This window comes from Hetaerina americana, unplaced genomic scaffold (assembly GCF_022747635.1).
Source record: "Hetaerina americana unplaced genomic scaffold, ioHetAmer1.1.p SCAF_45, whole genome shotgun sequence".
Classification (NCBI taxonomy): domain Eukaryota; kingdom Metazoa; phylum Arthropoda; class Insecta; order Odonata; family Calopterygidae; genus Hetaerina; species Hetaerina americana.
In genome coordinates, this window is record NW_027287041.1 from 1,878,161 (window position 1) to 1,891,067 (window position 12,907).

General features: G+C 37.1%; 1 protein-coding gene across 1 annotated transcript; it reads right to left on the reverse strand.

The window, feature by feature from the left end:
• Positions 1-1,238: 1,238 nt before the first annotated feature.
• On the reverse strand, positions 1,239-7,606 carry LOC139693208 (uncharacterized). Its single transcript, XM_071591310.1, has 4 exons — positions 7,401-7,606; positions 6,965-7,135; positions 1,358-1,486; positions 1,239-1,268 (listed from the first exon to the last, which is right to left on the reverse strand). The coding sequence occupies exons 1-4, from the start codon at positions 7,533-7,535 to the stop codon at positions 1,239-1,241; spliced, it is 465 nt and encodes a 154-aa protein (XP_071447411.1). The 5' UTR covers positions 7,536-7,606.
• Positions 7,607-12,907: the final 5,301 nt, after the last annotated feature.

A 12,907-nucleotide genomic window follows, 5' to 3' on the forward strand; every position in this document is an offset into this window, starting at 1 on the left:
ATATATATATATATATATATATATATATATATATATGTATATATATATATATATATATATATATATATATATATATATATATATATATATATATATATATATATAATTTTTAATTAATAAACTTCAAATATCATTTATTTCTTCCAGTATTGAAGACATTATCCGGTTTAATTAAAGTCAATTAATATGGGTGATATTGATAACTTAACGAGTGTTTTTAGAGTAAGGTTTCAGAGCTAGTTACACCCATTAAATGATTTTCCACAGGAATATCAAGTCGTGGTGCAGTCAAGTCATTTGATATCGATAATAATAAAACCTACATAGGTGTGTGATTTAAAAAAGAAGACCGGATTGATTTTATTCTTTGCAAACCCTTCCATGAATGGAAACGAGACACAGTGTGCCATCTAGCGACACATCTGATGACTAAAACGAGAGGTGTTGCGTTTGTTTACGTCATTATGTATCAACAGCGGTACGTATCTTGGCCTAAATGTTGCCAGTGCGCAACGGCAGCAATGGAGGAGCTAGGGGAACGGCGTGTGTGTGTGGGAGTGAGATTTTGTGTTTCAAACTTGGTTTCAAAGTGCTTCGGAGAGACATTTGGAATAATGATTCAGCAAGCCTTTGTAAACGAAGCTATGAGATGAAGTCAAGAGTGTTTTTTGAGTGGTACAGTCGTTTTAAATTGGGCTTAACCTCAGTACAGATGAAGATTCTCGAATGATGACCCCAACCATGCCAAATCGGTGAACGATTTGGTGTGGGCAAATCACCTTTTAAGTGTTACAGAGATAGCCGAGGAAGTGAGCATTATAATTGATGGTTTCTGGCGTGACTTTATGGAACCGATTCATTATAAATAAATGAAAGGACTAACTTTGTAGCTCACCTGATGATGAAGTTTTACTTTGAAACCCGAGTCGTGTGAATAAATCGTTCGTGTGGAACTACAAAGTTAGTCCTTTCATTTATTTAAAGTGAGCAATAGTTTTGGATCCTGTCAGATAATTTCGACAGACATTTTGGACTCTTCGCTTTGACTCGCTGCTGTACAGTATACGACAATGAGGCCTTTCAAACACAGCAACTCAAATAGTACTGCTTGCGTGCATATGTCAATATAGTAACAATCAACTCCCAGTTCATTACCCTGCAAAGGTCACTTACTTTTCCCCACAGTCCTCTTATATCAATGACATCGTACACCACTTAATTACTTAATTTAATGCCATTTAACCTTCCAAAATGTCTAAGGAGGCTTTCTGTTGCCGCAAAGAATTATGAGATTAACAAAAATCAACATTGGACAGTCTTCGTACTTGTAAAGGAAGTCATACTCTTTGTTACTCACCTTATAAACACTTTCCTCAACAGAAATATTCTGATTTTGGAGTTGATCCTCAAGGTATTCATCACCGCTGCAATCCCCATTACTTTCCACTTGTCCATTAAGGCCATAATCCTCCGTTTTCACTGTGACCTGCGGGTATTCACATTATGATAATACATAAAACCATAAACACAGTAATCAACCTGAAGTTCGGTTTGGTACGGGTGACAGTAGAGTTCACCCAGTACTATAAGCCCTATACGGCGTGTGAAATTCATACATTAGCATGGTATTAATGGGGGCCAGTTCCTTTCCCTGTGCCGGTTATGGTTTCCCAGGAAGATCTGGTATTATCCAAAAAATCACATAGCTTAGGTGGAGCTGCAGGTGCCCAGAGTGCCTCGCCCGGGAATCGAACCCGGGACCCTCCAGTCGGTAGCCCAACGCTCTACCCACTGGACTACCGCGACCCACATATATATATCGCCACAAGTATTTGGGATCCGTGGGCGAAAATTTGGCAAAAGGAATTAGATTAAGTCCAGAGAAAATCTGCTAGATTCGTTAAAAATTGTCATGATAAGAACACAAGTGCGACAGGTCTCTTAGGGGATTTAGGCTGGGAACCACTTGAAGTGCGGAGAGAACAAGCGAGGCTAAGACTTTTAGAAAGGTTCAGAACAAACGAGTTTAACTATGACACTGAAGGAATTATAATGGCCCCACACTACTTAGGTAGATCAGACCACAAAGATAAACTAAGGGAGATAGATTCCAAGACAGATAGGAACAAATACTCATTCTTTCCCCGAACAATCAGAAATCATAATAGCAAGAAACCAAAGTCACTTTAAAAATATTGAAAACATTGAATTTACAAGTCGGAGCAAAGTTAAACACTCCAAAGCTGTTAGGTATACTTTCAGGTGCATGTGTATGTAAGATGTAGATTGAGTGTTTGCATGTGAGTGGGGTTTAAGTGTTCATGCATGAATGTATGCCATGTTTTTTTTTTATATATGATTTTGTCGTTATTGCATGCGGTTTTTTTTCTTTTTCTTTTCTAAATTACGGGTGGTGTCCTAGCACCCCCCGCCACACGCCCTTGCGGCGGCTTGCGGGGTAGATGTAGATATAGATATCGTATTTTTAATAACGGGGCAAAAACTAGAGCAGTTTACGTATCTCCAAAGTGTGGGAAGAACTGGAGGTAGGAATGAAAGTTGGCGGGGAATTCGTAAAATCAGTTAGATGTACTGATGACCAAGCTTTAGTTTGTCAGTCAGCCAATAGAGGGGTTGCAAGCATTGCTGAGTGAATTGGAAATTCAGTGCGACAGGTATGGGATGAGAATCAATATATTAATAAAACCAAGGTTATGCGATTCTCTAGAAAGAAAAAGGATAAGCTTTACATTAAAATAGGAGGGCAATTATACTAGAGCAGGTAGAACAGTTTAGACGTATCTCGGTAGCATTTTGGACCAACAGGGTCGAAGTAGTAGGGACGTAAGGAGAAGATTTGCGCTAGGCAAAGAGGCTTTCTCAAGGAGGAGTGAGTTAAGATGAGAGGGACGTTGAGTAAGGATTTTAGAAAATACTTGTAAGGAAACTTAGATATGGAGCGTAGCTATGTACGGGGTGGAAACGTGGTCATTGAAGCAGGAGGATAGACGTAGATTGGAGGCTATTGTAGATATGTGGGTGTGGAGAAGAATGGAGAAGGTGAAATGGACAGAGAAGAAAACAAATGAGGAAGTACTTGGTATGGTGGACGAAGAGAGGGGTTTGTTGGGAGATATTACTAAGTAGGCAGGAAAAGTGAATGAAGGGGGCATTGACCGGCAGTGGGATGTTGAAGACTGTAATAGAGGGGAGAATGTTAATGGCAAACGAGGAAAGGGAAGGAACAGGCAAGGGATGTCTTGGATAGGGGATGAAGGGAGGAAGGAAGTACTCAGAGCTGAAGAGGGACCTGATGTAGAGTAGGATGCTGGATTTTGTGTTTTGTTAGGAGTCACAAAATATTTATTTGGCAGTTGTATCCATCCAAAACCTACCTTAACCGGTAGATTACCTAATAATAAATAATATACAAAAACCACAAATGAAGTAATCAACCCTAAGGTCAGTTGGGTAGGTGAGGTTCACCCAGTACTAAGCCCAACGGCATATGAAATTCATACATCAGGGTAAGGAGGCCAGTTCCTTTCCCTTCCCCTTAAGGTTTCCCAGGAAAGAATGGTAGCATAGTAGGGACGTAAGGAGAAGAATTGCGCTCGGCAAAGGGGCTTTCACAAGGAGGAGGGAGTTGATGAGAGGGACGTTGAGTAAGGATATTAAGAAAAGACTCGTAAAAACTTTGATATGGAGGGTAGTTATGTACGGCACAGAAACATGGTCACAGAAGCAGGGAGAATTGGGAAAAACTAATCAAATATATCAGAAAATAAGAACAGATTGTGATAACGATAGGAAATTAGTCCTTTATAACCAGAACATGCCTCAGACTACAGGTTCGTCCGGAAAAAAAGTGTACTGACTCCTGGGCTGGGCGCTCCGCTCCAGGCGCGCCCAGCACCGCTCTAATGGGCTGCGATTGGAGGGGGGTATGTTGGCAAGCGACGCTGAAAAAGGCAGTCGGCTCTGAGCTGTGGTGTAGTGAGGAGCTCTGTTAACGCGAACCTCCACGCTCGACCCACGTCACGGAACGCGATGCCGAAGTTTTTGGAGCAGCGTTATTCCATCAAATTTGCGGTAAAGCTTGGGAAATCGTCTACCGAAACTGTCGGTATGATTAACCAGGCTTACGGGGAGTCAGCCATGTCCAGAAACATGATCTTTCGGTGGCACAAGATGTTCGTGGAGGGCAGAGAAGAGGTCGACGATGACTCTTCCAGAGGTTTCCGATGATGCCTTCGCGGGAGCGTTCCAGGAATGGGAACGCCGCTGGAACAATTGTATCGACTCACAAGGGTCCTATTTTGAGGAATATTAGCTTAAGATATGTAAAAGTGCAATAAATTTTTTTCCTGAGCTCAGTACACTTATTTTCCGGACGAACCCTGTATTTAAGGTGTGACAATGCTTTAAGAAGTTACTGGGTTACTGGGTGACAAGTAGGTATGTGTCTGTTATCAGACCATTTTATTTCACATATAATTTTACAAGTGGAGGAATTAGTTCAAGCAATGAATTAAGAGAAAAACTGGAGAGATAGGAATGAACGTTGGTGGGGAATTCATTTAAAATCATTTATAGTTTGATCGGATGGCCAAGCCCTAGTTTGTAAGTCAGCCATGGGGTTGCAAGCATTGCTGAGTGCTTTGAAAAGTCAATGCGATAAGTGAACATTTTTCACTGAGCAAGCTTGATAATAATACTTGGAACCTGTATACCAACTGACATTGTCTATCTTAACATATAAGAGTTTAAATGATACTAATAATAATTATCAACGCTTTAATATAAAAGAGAATATGTAAGTAATATCAGTTAGATTGTACATGGTGCATATATGAAGCATATTCATAAAGTAAGGGCCGTTTGCTTATATTTAAATATTGATGCTTCAGAACACAGTTTTACTCCTGCAGCTCCATCTACCGATTCATTGAGAAGCTATAGCAGCATTTGTTTTGTCTCAGAAGTCGTCTGCTTGTCCCTGTGCATGCAAACACAACAAAGTCCGTGACACAATCGTTCATCTTCCCGCCAGCTGTGAAGTTCGTTGTTCTGTCATACGATTCTTGTATTGCCAAAGGATTTTCGGCTGCAAATGAAATTCATCGGGAATTATGGACCCTGGTTTATGGACCTATAGTTAGTTATGAGAGTGAAGGAAAGGTCAGAGACAATGGTGAATTTATTATTATAAATATTACGAACAAAATGTCCATTTACGAAGAGCCAAAGTGGCTGGACCAGTATTCTGAACGGTGAAATCGTTTCGCAAGTGGAACGAAAACTGCGATGTTATCGTTGATTGACGATTAATAATGGCCTGGCTGAACAATTTCCTCATTTCGGACGCAATGCTGTCTACAATATTTCTCACGGAAAAAACCTCGGATACCACAAATTGTGTGCAAGCTGGGTGTACCGAAAATGCTAAACCGACCACCACACAAAGAGCACAAAGAATGTCCAGTGGACGAGACAGTTTTAGGGCCCCCCAGCATATACAGCCCTGACCTTTCACCTGGCGACTACTTCCTCTTCTCCTTGCACACAAGTTAGCAATCTCTATTCACGGATTGAATTACGCGCTGATAAACCCTCACCCACTACAGGACGTCCATATAACTCCATTTAAGGTAAGGCCGAAGGCTTTTCTCATTTGGAAAGATCACAAGTCCAGGGTTTGAAAGCCTTTTGTTTACACCTCGGCGAATGTAAGAACGCGTGCACTGTTCAATTGCATGAGGTCAACAATTTCAATTGGATTAACTATTTGTGTAAACATGACCTACATATATGCAAAACATAGCTTACTTGATATATATACATAACTTATCTGTGCCACAAGTTGATCCGATTTGAACCGAAGATTTGCGTCGGACAATGAAAATTCGTGAGGCTTTCATTTCGATGACATATAAATGTTGTATTCCTTGAATAAGTCGTATACAACAGTGGATCGGATGGACAATGTTTTGAAACCACGCAGAGGAACACAAGAACGGCGTTATTGTCGATTGATAGTCAACTCTCTCAGGCGGCGAGCTTCTATGCTCAGAGGGGTTATTAGAAACCGGTGGAGCGATACGAAAAATGCTTAGAAGTGAACGGCGATTACGTAGAGACGTGAAGTAGGTTTGTAAGTTAACTAAAAGTGCAGCCAATATGATGTGTTTCATATGAGTATATTTTTTACTGCGACCAAACGGCTCTTACTTTAAGAACATGCCTCGTATGTAAATAAAACAAAGGTTATGCGGTTTTCCAGAAAAAGATAGGGATAGCATTAAATATTAAAACAGGAGGGAAAAAAACGGAGAAGGTGGAAGGCTTTACCATCTCATATAACCATTTTGGAAGTGTTAACTGGACCAAATTTGTCAGAAAGACGTCAGGACACAAGGAGAAGAATAATTTCATTATTACGCAAAGACGTTTCCATAGTAAGATAATAACAGGGATGGCAGTACATTTTACAAATGATTACATCTTAATTTATTGATATTTTGCTGTGAAGAACGTAATTCTAGCGTAATAGTTTATTTTTTTAAATGCCAACATTGTCTATTACTTAAACATTATTATCTATAACTTAAATAACCGCGTAAAACAACGATTTGGACATAAAAATCTATGTACGATGCAAACGCAAACCTAATACAAGCATACCTACATTCTTCCGCTATCAAAATTGTTTACGAGTACATTTCACGCGGTTAAAGTATAAACATTAATGGGTAAAAGAACAAAAGATTTGAATGAAATGCGATGGATGGTTAATTGAAAATCAGTCAACCGAGTGATTTGAGAAGGCGAGGTTTTTGTTTCCGAGTCATGATTCAACTCCTGTGAAACCTTCGTCTTTAACAAAACCACGACAAAAACATGGTTATGCTTTTGTGTACATACCTCAAACGGTACCGACTGTGATGATATAATGAACACAAACCTTTTCCTGAATAGATGACCAGTCTCCCACTTCCGAAAAATCTCCCTTTTCGAACCGATTCTGGAACACAAACTGGCACTCAACACAGCGACGTTTGAACAGACGAAATTCAGTCAACTTTGTCAAGCAAGGCGAACATACCAACCAAGGGTACATGGTCTCTTTGACAACCTAAAAACAAAATTTAAATTTGTAAAATGCAATCGAACACAGTTCGCCCAGCCATACATTTACATCATTTATCCATTACTCAAAAAACCGTGTAAAACAAAGGTTTGGACATGAAAATCTTTGTACACTGCACACGCAAATCAAATACATGCATACCTACATTCTTCCGCATCTTCTTTTGTACGAAATCACTAATTAAATGAGCCACAGACTAATTTCACGCAACTAAAACCTCAACTACAAGCTTACACAACGCCATACTTACTTTTAGATTTAATAGATCCTCTATCGCCTTTTCCACCATGAATTCCAGCTTGTTATCTTCTTCGAATATATCTATAAATTGTCCACCGCCGCACAGACACAATCTGCACAGTTTATACTTAAGTGTACGATTCATACTGAAATCGTCAGACCGCACACGACTTAAGGGTTAAACTATGGTAAAGATGAAACTAAAACTTCTTTTGAACACTAAGCAAAGACTCATTACTCTTTTAAAGTGAAACTTCCGAGGAAAAATAGGAATGCAACGATTAAAGGACAACCCTTGTTTACAATCAATCAACACAAACAATTAAGTACGTCGTCAACTTAGCCCAAAGAAACGATAGTTTTAGGTATCGAATGTAAGTGTGGTTATCTCATTCTCTACGGCCGTTATGTATAACAATTTACGGAAATATACACAAATACTGTACTTTTTTTGGTCTGATTCATACTACCAACTGTTATATTACAATTTTGTCGAGTTTGAATGATTAGTCCACGAAGTTTTCATTCAATACTTCTATACATAGATATACATACGTATATACCTCGATTATCCGAAGTGTGTTTGTATTTTTTAAAGAGAAAAACATGTATTATTCTATAAAGATTAGAGAAAACAGTATAGGTTAACGTATGGTGTCCCGATGTCCACATTTAAATGCAATGAAATAGTTCATATGAACGACAGATATTTGGTTACATGTATAACTCTAAGCTATTTGTCAATGAAAACATTCTTACTATTACAACAGGCATAAAATATTGAATCAACCAGCAGTACTAGGCTGTAGTAGGTATATTTTTTAACGTACTGAGATCACACTTCACCGTTTCCTTAGATTTAACCTAAATTTCTCAGCATAAATATAGAAAGTAGCATATTTAACATTGATAATTGGATTTCATGTACAATTGCTAATAAGCGTAAGTGTTGTAAACGAAGTGTAACCAATGCAATATTTTAAACGATAAATGCTACGATCTTCATAGTGATGAAAGGAAACCTTATACTACAGCCAACATCTTTTGGAAAAAAAACAAAATTATTTTACCAAACCAGACCTCGGGTTTAATTTCAAACTTTATTTCTACGTAAACCATGACCTGTTTTATGATAATACTTTGACCTTAGAGGTAACAATAAACTATAAACACAGTAATGAATCTGAAGATCGGTTTTGGTATGGGTTATGGTAGAGATCACCCAGTACTAAGCCCTATGAGGCATTTGAAATTCATACATCAGGGTAGGGGGGCCAGTTCCTTAATATACTGTGCCGGTTATGGTTTCCCAGGAAGATCTGGTACCCATAAAATCACTTAGCTTGGGTGTAGCTTCAGGTGCCCAGAGAGGCTTAGTGGCTAGGAATCGAACCCGGAGCCATCCGGTCAGCAGTCCAACACTCTACCTCTTGGTCTACTACGACCCACTGAGGCAATATTATCATTATAATTTAGTGGTCTCAAATTCATCCTTTCTTTTACAACTGAGATGTAATATAAGTAATTATTCTATCTTGTGAAAGGAGAATGATGATCTGAATAGAAAGAAAATCTACTGACATTAGCTTACAGTTACAACCAAGGAAATAGCTTGTAAATACACAAAAATAAAGAAATAAGCATAAATAAACAGATTATCTGTTCAGAAGAGGAACCATTATGTAGAAACGCATTTGTCCTGATTATTTTCTATCCTGAACTTTAAATACAGTTTATAAGAAGTGGAAAGACCCATACACATAATGTCATTATACACTTTGGGATTATATACAGCATAGTTAAGTTTTAACATGATTTCCATAGCTGTGGTGTATTTTATTTACCTTGATAAGTGACATCTTGAGTTCAGTAGAAGGTTGTAAAATGATGCATAATTCTTAATGATGTACTTTTCAACACTCCAATGCTAATTCTAATAATAGAGCTCCCAGTAAACCTATTTTTGAAAAACTAGAAATCTTACCTCTTCCTTGTATGTACATTCTTGAAACAGTGTCTCTTATTAACAAAAATCAAGACATGTTCATTAAAAATTGTGACCTTCAAAGTCATAATACGAGAAGCCAAAATGCATTCCATGTAAGTCAGCACAGAGTAAATAAAACGATTAAAGGGATAGATCATCAGGGAACACTTGTGTACAATAAATTGCCTGCTTATATTAAAAATATCAAAAGTTCCTTTAAATTCAAGTGTGCCGTGAAAAAACTACTTTCATGTTAATCATTCTATAGGGTAGGTGATTTTCTAATGCATACCATTTTAAATCTATAATTGGAATGTGTTAGTCCCAAAAAAATTGTAAATTGTATGTATTTGTATTTTTCATATTGTTTTGATATTTTGCATAATGTTTTTTATTGATATGAAGTGTAAAACATGTATTGACAAAGCCATGCATAATTCTATGCTTATGGTGAATGAATAAATTGAATTGAATTGAACTACTGACAAAGGTTTTATGGTAAGGTGATCATTCGATTGAATTTACATTGTATCATGATTGTTTATGTGCATAAAATATGTATGTATGCATATAATATTTATATTTATGTATATGTATGTTATACTGAATTAATTTTCTTATATACCTGGGTGATTTGTTCATCCGACTTAAGATATAGGTAGATATCCAACCCTAGAAATTTTAAATTATCTAACATCATGATTATCACACGTCTTACACTAAATGTCAAAATTCTTTTCTCCAAAGCAGTGTGCAACCAACAATTTGGAATTTCAGAGTTAGTTGGGGTGAAATCCTTGTGATATATACAAGGGGTAAGTCAATAAATAAGTCACAAACATTTCAAAAACAAACCCAGGAGCTATAATGAATATTTCATTGTCCAAGAACCGAAATTCACCCTCAAGGATGCCGCCAAGGCACTTGAAACGATCCCGGCACACTTCCACTTTACAAGTTCCAGATGACTGCCACCTCAGGTTTCGTCCCTCCTATATATCCATTCGCCCACCAAATAGGAGGCCGATCTGGCATAGGGAGGAAGGACGGTCCGAGACGGACGATTGGCCGGATTCTCATCCGTGAAGATGTACCGCCAGGTCATGTTGCGTGACAATTCCTTTATTAAAGATACATACAATTTCTTTATGTCGGGGTTTTGAAATATAACACCCCTACCCTTATTAAGTAAATACATCACCGACATGTTGTCAGTATAGGTTACAATATTAACATTTATAGGAAAAAGTTCTGTAGCATGCCCTGTGCCCATTAACCCTCTTATTAGTGTGGCGGGCCGATATATCGGCTTATGTATCCCTGGTGAAAAGTGCGGCGGGCTGACATATCGGCTCTTGCATAGGCTATTGTTTAAATTGTTGTAACTTATGGTTTTTTCTTTAATTATTTATGGTTTTTGCACTATCGATAGGGTGAATTCCATAGAATTATAAGACACATTTTTTAATTTTCTATTAGCAATTTTAAATGCCATTCAAAAAGTATAATTCTTACTATAATTTTAGGCTCAGTTTTGTACATGTCGGGAAGCTCAGCCTAATTGTTTGCTTGTTTTTTTCTGAGTGGTCTTTCCACTATGAAAAGCCACTGAAAGGCTACTAATCTGTTTTCATCTGAAATCTCTTGGATGTGTTCTGGTGTGGTGGTGTTGATGTATAGCTGCTTATTCAGACTTTGTTGATACGATGGAAATGAGAGCACTGCTTTGTAATCATTTTGGTTTCTCTTGCCGTGCTGTCATATCTAATCAATTGCTCCCTGTGTATTGGATTACGTTTTCAGCAGTTCTCTGTGAGTTAGAACTTGGTTTTTTCCTGCCTTTAGATTGTAAGCACATTGCCGCAGTCTCAAGGAAAGGGGAAAAGTCCCAATTTGACTCGGTGAGATCAGCCTTTTCAACAAAATCGAACTATACAGAGGCTGACAAAAAAATTTGCAATTCACTGGTTTTTCTTTATTTTTTTATAATATTTTCTACATGTCTTTTTGATTCTTTATTACATTTAAATATTGTAGTTTAATTGAAAAATGTTTAAAAAAAATATTACTATTGTGTCTAAAAATCGAAATATTACTGCTAAAAAAATATTCTTTTAAATTTATGATACTGTAATAATTACATTTATTTTTCAGATGATGTAAATGTATTACACCATTATTAACTACAATATTATATTTTAAAATAAAAAAACTGCATATGGATATCTAAACAAATAATTTCATAATGTTTTTTTTCCTGAAGTGATACATTTTCTTAAATTACCCTTCGCACTTCTCACTGAGTACCCCTGGAATCCCCACCGCACTAAGAAGGTTAAGATGGCATAAGTTTCGGCAATGATGATTGGCTGCTCCGTATCAAAAGCCCATATTTCTGTTACATCACATGTTGGCACTATCCATGATAATAATAATAATAATAATTTTATTTCCCCAATTGACAAGTACATAGTATGGTACAAAATATCATACAATTATGTAATCGTATAGGGTACGTCAAGAAGTACAGTAACTGGATTACTAGCCAGAGAAAAGAAAATAAAATAAAATTACACCTACACATATAGTTAAGGATTTACACAATATAAAATTAGAATTACCCAGAATTGAAGTAGTCGTTCACACTGTAAAAACATTTTTCATTTAAGTACATATATAACTTATTTTTAAAAATAGAGAGTGATTTCTCATTTTTTAAACTAATGGGAAGCCTGTTGAATATTTGGATGCACAGAGAACGAGGTCCCTTGGACGTCATTGTCATGCTAGCAGTCACTACACACAGATGATTTCTTGTCCTAGTCCAATAGGCGTGTGTGCCATTATTTGATGGGAATAGATGCATGTTCTTTTTTACAAAAATTATCGAATTATAAATAAAAACACTAGGGACAGTTAAGATGCCAAGGCTTTGAAAGAGAGGTCTGCAGTGGGCTCTATAGGGTTTATTGCACATGGACCTAAGCAATTTCTTTTGAATAATAAATATTTTATTTAACTTAGTTGATGACCCACTTCCCCAGATTATGATACCGTATGATACAAGAGAATAAAAAAGACCATAGTAGAGCGTTTTCAAAACATCCATACTAACAGTATGTTTCAGAATTGAAAGAAGATAGTACACAGAATTTAATTTTTTACTTAGATTTATGATGTGCAGGTCCCATTTCAAGTATTTATCAAAATATATTCCCAAAAATTTATACTCATCAATAATTTTACAGTTATTTGACATAGGCTGAGAAGTATTTCTATCAGAATGGCAGGTTTTTGCAGAGAAAATCATGGCCTGAGTTTTTGTTTCATTAAGAATAAGGTTATTCCCATAGCATAACATGCCCATGTCTTGAATAATGGCTTTACCTAGAGTCATCAAATCTTCAAAGGATTTCTGATTCAGCACAAAGCTCACATCATCTGCAAATAAGACGCAGTTACCGAGAGGATTTACACGTAATTTTTTGGGTAGGTCGCTTGAAATGGTGTGGCATCAGTATATGTTTCTT

What these genes read in the sequence shown, in the direction of transcription:
- LOC139693208 (XM_071591310.1), bottom strand. Translation starts at nt 7,535, where the DNA reads ATGAATCGTACACTTAAGTATAAACTGTGCAGATTGTGTCTGTGCGGC. An exon ending in GGTCATCTATTCAGGAAAAG is followed by an intron (nt 1,487 to 6,964) that starts GTTTGTGTTCAT and finishes GAATACCCGCAG; the next exon opens with GTCACAGTGAAAACGGAGGA. An exon ending in TTGAGGAAAGTGTTTATAAG is followed by an intron (nt 1,269 to 1,357) that starts GTGAGTAACAAA and finishes TTGCGGCAACAG; the next exon opens with AAAGCCTCCTTAGACATTTT.